Here is a 7,619-nt window from a genome sequence, read left to right as displayed (position 1 = left end):
AGAATAGAAATGGGGCGCGAATAGAATAGAAATGGGGGCGCGAATAGAATAGAAGTTACATGCAATTCTATAATTTGTTGTAGGTTTTCCATTATTAGTCGTTCACTTTATTTGCAACGGCAAAATTTCTTGCTAAAATATCAGAACCAGTACCCACTTTTGTATTCACACATTTTAAACATTTTGAAACCATTTTCTTCACTTTTAGACATAAAGTCAAAATATCTCTCTTGCCTTCATGTTGAAACTGGTTTAAGGCGTACTTTATCAGTAATAGTACCAAATATTAAAAATCTAGCTAATGAAAGGAACAATTGCCAAATTTTCCACTAATTGATAAACTCTTTTATTTTAATATTAATTTTTATTTTTAATTAATTAATTATTGTTAATCATATTTTCAGCTTTTGTTAATATTTATTTCTGTTTGTTTGGGTAAACAAAATTTTTTAAGGTTGGAGGGCGCAACGAAATTGATACATTTTGGGGGGGGGGGGGGGCGCGAAGCAAATTGGGTTGGGAAGCTCTGATATATGGCCTCTAACACCCATGCAAAAAGTGGTCCAAATACGTATTTATTTTGTCTTTTTATGTCTAATATGGACCTATGGACTAACGATTTGAGAAGTATTTTCCTGTTTTCTTCTATGAAAGGATGGAATTTCGTGAACTGCAGTTAAAAATTACAATAGGGCATTAAATTTTTCTGCTTATTAATCTTAAAATGTGTGTTAGTTCAATTTTCGTGAGAGGTAACTACTTTATATAAAACGGTTTACTTTTTTTTCGGTGCGAGATTGGTCCAAATTGACGTCATTGTAAGTGGAAAAAATTGATGGAGGATCCCGGGATTATCTTAGAGTAAAATGTTTGTGGAAGAACTTCCAACTTTTTTTGTCATTACAAGCAGTTGTCTTCAGGACTACTGTTCGTCTATGATCATCGAGGGAGGACATTTAAGATTTGGTCTAGTGCGAAGGTTTTGCGGTATGTGTTTGTTTTTTTTTTTGTACGTGTACAATCCCGAAAATAGCCACGGCCACTGGCCTAAGCTAGTGAACAAATGTTAAACTTCACGAAACATATTTTTATTTAAAAAGAGTCCACTAAAAAACATGGAGTATGTTTTCTACGACTAAATTTCAAGAACCTGGAGCATGGAGCGACTTAACATACAACAGTCATTTTCGATGACATTTTGGTATCTATATCTTCCATTTCACTGGAACTCCAGTCACGGATTCCAAAAGCTTTGAGTTTTTCCTCGTAATCAATCAATTCCTTGTACACATCTGATCGATGGAAGAGATCAACAATTGCCTTAGCCTCCTGCGGAGCATCTTCCTTGTAATACTTTCCGATTGTGCTATTCAATTCTCCCAGAAGTTTCTTTGATTTCTCTAGGCAAGGACCTTCCTTGTTTCTGTATTCCTTGAAGGCTTCCAAATATGTCTCCAACTCTAATCTGTAATTGTTGAAAGCATCCGTTTTTGGAAATTCATTCAGAAGAGATTTTACTATGGCACCACTACCAGCAGCCAATTTTATTGGATATGTAGATAGCATTTCCACAAAATCTTCAGTGGTATTACGCTTGATCCGGTCATATAATCCAGCACAGTATACCTTTAAGAGTTGAAAATTTCGACATTAACAAGGAAGTTAGTTAATCCAATCTGTGGTAACAAATTTACCTGGTTAACTATAGTGAGGAATGCAATCAATGGATGCCATTCCATGTTCCTAGCTGCTAAAGAGAACTTATTTACGCCTTACTCTGCTACTAAATAAAACAAACTGATTACTGAGAAGAATGTGATTGAAATTCATAGCAGCAGATCGGCCGGCGGAGAAAGAAGTGGCATCACATTACGATTGCTCTAGAAACGTTATCAATGAACGAACAATCAATGGAATAAACAATCGGCACTAGTGATGGCAAAGTGAAAGCTCGCACCAATTTATGATTTTACGGTACCAAGTTATTTGGTATGATGAGCAATGTTTTTTGGTTGATAGGTCGTTGTTAGTATACCCTTCACCACTACTGTGGTACAGGGTATAATAACCCAGCAAAAAATTGGAAGTTGTCCCACAAACATTTCTTCTTAAGAGCATCTCGGGATCCTTCAAAAAAAGTAGTTTGGATCCCCATCGTATCATCCGGATGTTGTGCCAACTTGGATCATCTTGTCATAGGACAGAATTACTTCGTTTTCGGATCCTTGGCAGTGCTTTAAATGTTGTGCTTGGAAGGTCATTTGAATGAAAAAATAAAGAAGAAAACTAAAAAACAATTTTTTTCACCAATTTCAGTTTTCATTTTTATAAATATTTTTTATTACATTTTTATATTGTAATTATCAAATTTTAAAAATTTTTTTGACCCAGCAAAAAAGCGTCGTCAAAAAAATAATGATAATGTTCTTTTTGGATCCGCATTGACGCAGAAGCGATGAATTTAACATGGGCTTGTCATAGGACGGAAGTTGTCCATTTCAACAGCCGTTGCACTGAATTTGCATCACTTCTTTAGGTGTGATCCGAATTCAATGTTTTGAATGTAAATTAAAAAAATCTGTTATATTTTGTCAAATAAATAATTTTTATATTTTTATTTATGTTAGCTGATAGCCTAAGTAGCTAAAGTGTCTCGTACATTTAAGAAGATTTTTACAATAATGTATTACAAGAATTTTCCTGAATTTTAGTTCATTTTTCGTATCTTCAACGAAAATTAACTACTCGAAAGGAAATTTTACAAATTCTAAGTAGCAATCGTTTAGTTCAACATGGCTTGTCATGGCCTACAAAATACGATGGAAATTTCCTTAAAAAATGTCTTAACTGGTAGTTAAAAATTCGTTTGTCATGGTATAAAACTACTTGTGAAATGTAAAGTACTTTCTAAATAATAAGTGCAATTTACTATAAGATTTTTTTGTATGAGAAAATATTTTTTTACGAAAGATTAACTTGAAAGTGGATAGCAATTTCTTACTGACAATTCCTATAGTTAATAATTGTTGGTAGAAAATTACCCACACACAAAAAAAATTTTTTCTGATTCAATCACGAAATTAATTGATCCAATTAATTTTTTAATTAAAATGTCTTCAATCACAGAAATGATAGTATCAATTAAAAATTAATTGAAGGTCAATTAAAAAATTAATTGATCCAATTAAAAAATTAATTGATACTATTAATTTTTGTGATTGATTTTTGTTTCAATTAAAAAATTTGTTGAATCAATTTTAATAGAATATTTTTTAAAGCTCAATTAAAATTTTAATTGGAAAAATTTTCGTGAAATTTTTTTCTGTGCAATGAAATATTTTTAATTCACATGTAATTAAATTTATAGACATTTTCGTCAAAAATGGTTGATAACATTTCATGATTTTTTTGCAAATTTTAAGTTAAACGTTTCATCGTTCATAAACTGGTGTGCCTTTACGAAAATTATTCTAAGAGTAAATTGTCAGCAGATGCGATGAACTAATGCATAGTACTGAGATCTTTATCGGCATAGTGGAATGTGATTAATGTAAAGATGATGTTACTTGAGTTTTGTTTGAGTGAGAGTAATGCATTAATGAGAAATGATAGTGAGGGCTGGGTATGTTGTGTATACATGAGCGTGGGGTTGTTTTTATTTTTGTTCATTTAGTGGTTTGTGTGTGTTTGTTATTCGTGGATGGTTTATTTGGCTGGATGAGGTGTTGTTATCAATAAAGGCACATGTGTTTTTGTTGTCGTATGAATGTTTTGGTTTTGCTTGGTTTTGTTTGGCATGCTTCAGCTGTATAGTTGGCGTTGACGTGGGCTGTTGCATCTTTTTAGCTGGTATGCAACAAGGGAATATAAAGGCATGGAATATTTTCGAGTTTTGAGACATACACTATGTCAAGAAAGTCTTTTGACATTGCCAAATATTTCAAATTCCAGAAATAATTGAAGTAAAAATCGAGTTGTTAATTCGTTTTGAGAAAAATAAAATATGTATACTTTGCAAAATACATAATAAAATATTTTTTAAAATTAAATTATATTTAATTTTGGAACAAAACATAAGTTTTATCCTATTGTCAAAACACTTTCTTGACAGACTGTATATTGGCGTTTGTTTATTAAACCTTTTAAATTAAAGTTATTAATATTTTATCGGTAGTTTAGAAAAAAGTTATTAAGAATATTTAGGAAAATATGTTGAAATTGAAAGTGTATTGAAATTTTTATTATTCAATGTAAAAAAATAATATTCAATTCCAGATGAATTTGGAAAACTTTTGTTATATCTCAGCGTATAGTTTAGTCATAAATTGGTAAGTATTCTTTTTAAAATGTATTTTTATACCCTGCTCCACACTGTGGAACAGGGTATTATAAGTTAGTGCATATGTTTGCAACACCCAGAAGGAGACGAGATAGACACATGGTGTCTTTGGCAAAAATGCTAAGGGTGTGCTCCTGAGTCGATATAGCGATGTCCGTCTGTCCGTGAACACATTTTTGTAATCAAAGTCTAGGTCGCAGTTTTAGTCCAATCGAATTCAAATTTGGCACAAGTATGTGTTTTGGCTCAGAATAGATCGCTATTGATTTTGGAAGAAATCGGTTCAGATTTAGATATAGCTCCCATATATATATTTCGCCCGATATGGACTTATATGGCCCCAGAAGCCAGAGTTTTAACCTAATTTACTTAAAATTTTGCACAAGAAGAACAATTAGGATTATATTCAAGTGTGCCAAGTTTTATTGAAATCGGTTCAGATTTAGATATAGCTCCCATATATATCTTTCGTCCGATATGGACTAATACGGTCGCAGAAGCCAGAGTTTTACCCCAATTTGGTTGAAATTTTGCACAGGGAGTAGAATTAGCATTGTAGCTATGCGTGCCAAATTTGGTTGAAATCGGTTCAGATTTAGATATAGCTCCAATATATAGCTTTCGGCCGATTTACACTCATATGACCACAGAGGCCAATTTTTTTTGTCCGATTTAGATGAAATTTTGCACATGGAGCAGAATTAGCATTGTAGCTATGCGTGCTAAATTTGGTTGAAATCGGTTCAGATTTAGATATATCTCCCATATATAGCTTTCGCCCGATTTACACTCATATGACCACAGATGCCAATTTTTAACTCCGATTTAGTTAAAATTTTGCACAGGGAGTAGAAGTAGCATTGTTGCTATGCGTGCCAAATTTGGTTGAAATCGGTTCAGATTTAGATATAGCTCCCATATATGTTTTTCTGATTTCGACAAAAATGGTCAAAATACCAACATTTTCCTTGTAAAATCGCCACTGCTTAGTCAAAAAGTTGTAGAAATGACTCTAATACTTCTAATACATATATATCGAGCGATAAATCATAAATAAACTTTTTCTAAGTTTCCTTAAAATTGCTTCAGATTTAAACGTTTCCTATATATTTTACTAACATTGTGTTCCACCCTAGTACATTAGCCGACTTAAATTTTGAGTCTATAGATTTTGTAGAAGTCTATCAAATTCTTCCAGATCGAGTGATATTTAAATGTATGTATTTGGGACAAACCTTTATATATAGCACCCAACACATTTGACGGATGTGATATGGTATCGAAAATGTAGATCTACAAAGTGGTGCAGGGTATAATATAGTCGGCCCCGCCCGACTTTAGACTTTCCTTACTTGTTTATGTATATTATTAATTATTTTTTTTTGGAAACCAGTTTAAAGTTTTTCTTTGTTGTAAAAGCAATATTTAATTTGAGAGCAATTCCAGATGGATTCGAAGAAATTTAAAAAATAGAGAATTGGTAAGTTTTCTTTTAACCCTTTCGACCCCGAATTTTTATAGGTATCGAGAATGTTGTCTGTGGGCAACTTTGGGCAATTGTGACTACAAAATAGTTTGTTTTGTAATGATAGACGTATTACGTTTTATTGGATTTTTGTTAAGTTTTACAGTAAATATATACTTAGATGCGCGCGTGAGTGGAATTTCAATCACGCTCAAACACATTCACGAAGAAATATTTGTACTCACGCACGCCATGTGGGTAGGAATTCACGGTCACGAAATGAATTCACGAAATGAAAAGTCATACTCGCGCACGATCACACATGAACAACGTTTATATCTCACGCTTTCGCACGATTCACGACAATTTTCGTAATTCACGACAAATCTCGTGAGTCACGAATATTTTCGGAACACAACAATTTTCGTGGCTCAATAAAATTCTGGTAATTAACGAAATTTCTCGTGCCTCACGCTATTGAAATCTTAAGCGTGATTAAATAAGTAAGGGTGATTAAAATCGGTGAGCTTGAATTTAATCGTCAACGTGCATTTGTTCGTGATTTTTACTTTTTGTGTCTGTTTTACCGTGAGTGTGAATTTTATCGTGAACATGAATTTTATCGTTAACGTGAATTTTATCTTGAGCGTGAGTTGGATCGTGAGGGTGGGTTGGATCGTGAAAGTAAATTTTTATCGGGAGCGTGATTTCGGAGAAAGTTTACTCACTCACAATCACGAACACAATTTGATTTTTACTCACGCGCCACACATTTTTCTTTATTCTTTAATCCCGATCACGTATATTCACGAGATTTCCTTTAAATTTCATTCACGGCTTCGCGTGACTCACGAAAATGTTTTGTTTTTTTTTTGTTTTTAAACCATGTACATTTAACTGGCGGTGTAAAAAACCAAAGTATTATAAAGCGTCAATATTCGTGCTAATCCACTAGTATGTTGCCAAGAAGTGGCTTCCTCCCTTTTTACGATTCCTTCCGAATTCCCCATTGCACTGCAGATATGTTTTCCACATCATCGCCGCATTTCTCGTCACTGGGACATCCCAATTGAAGTTCAAAATTTTTTCAAAATCATTGTTTTTCAAACCTTTTTTATCCAGGCCTTATGTTCAAAAATATGTAATTTTACTACCACAATTGCCCAAAGTTGCCCACGGGCAACTTTTCAATTTTAAAAATTTCTCATCTGTTGTTTTTTTGCAATTCTAAGATTTGACTTCCAGAAATATTTTATTTGACAGGTACTACAATAGATTTAATAAAAACTTCCAACATTTTAGTTGTAATTTTTGAAAAAAGTCACATGTATAAAAACCTCTTTTAACAATTTAACAATTTTCATTATTGCTTCCATTTTTTTCCAGCAAGATATGTGAAAAATTACCTACGATGAATAAAAAAGGATAAGTCAAAATGTCCAGACAGCGAGTTCAAATGAACTACTCTCTGTTCCACGTGGTCATAATTTTTATTCACAAAAACATTGTATTAAGAACTTTCATCATAAATTTTTATAATAAAGTACTTTTGCTTAAAGAAAGTTTAATTTTAATGTATGAAATTTTTCATAATATTAAAACGGTTTGTTATACCCTCCACCATAGGATGGGGGGTATATTAACTTTGTCATTCCGTTTGTAACACATCGAAATATTGCTCTAAGACCCCATAAAATATATATACTGGGTCGTAGTGAAATTCTGAGTCGATCTGAGCATGTCCGTCCGTCCGTCTGTTGAAATCACGCTAACTTCCGAACGAAACAAGCTATCGACTTGAAACTTGGCACAAGT

General features: G+C 32.8%; 1 protein-coding gene across 1 annotated transcript; it reads right to left on the bottom strand.

Moving 5' to 3' along the window:
• Positions 1-1,072: 1,072 nt before the first annotated feature.
• Positions 1,073-1,852, bottom strand: LOC142236039 (uncharacterized). Its single transcript, XM_075307287.1, has 2 exons — positions 1,695-1,852; positions 1,073-1,626 (listed from the first exon to the last, which is right to left on the bottom strand). The coding sequence occupies exons 1-2, from the start codon at positions 1,737-1,739 to the stop codon at positions 1,168-1,170; spliced, it is 504 nt and encodes a 167-aa protein (XP_075163402.1). The 5' UTR covers positions 1,740-1,852; the 3' UTR covers positions 1,073-1,167.
• Between the last annotated feature and the right edge of the window lie 5,767 nt (positions 1,853-7,619).

Source organism: Haematobia irritans, chromosome 4 (genome assembly GCF_050003625.1).
Source record: "Haematobia irritans isolate KBUSLIRL chromosome 4, ASM5000362v1, whole genome shotgun sequence".
NCBI classification, from domain to species: domain Eukaryota; kingdom Metazoa; phylum Arthropoda; class Insecta; order Diptera; family Muscidae; genus Haematobia; species Haematobia irritans.
The sequence above is the reverse complement of the archived record's forward strand: the minus strand, read 5'-3'. Positions and strand labels throughout refer to the sequence as shown.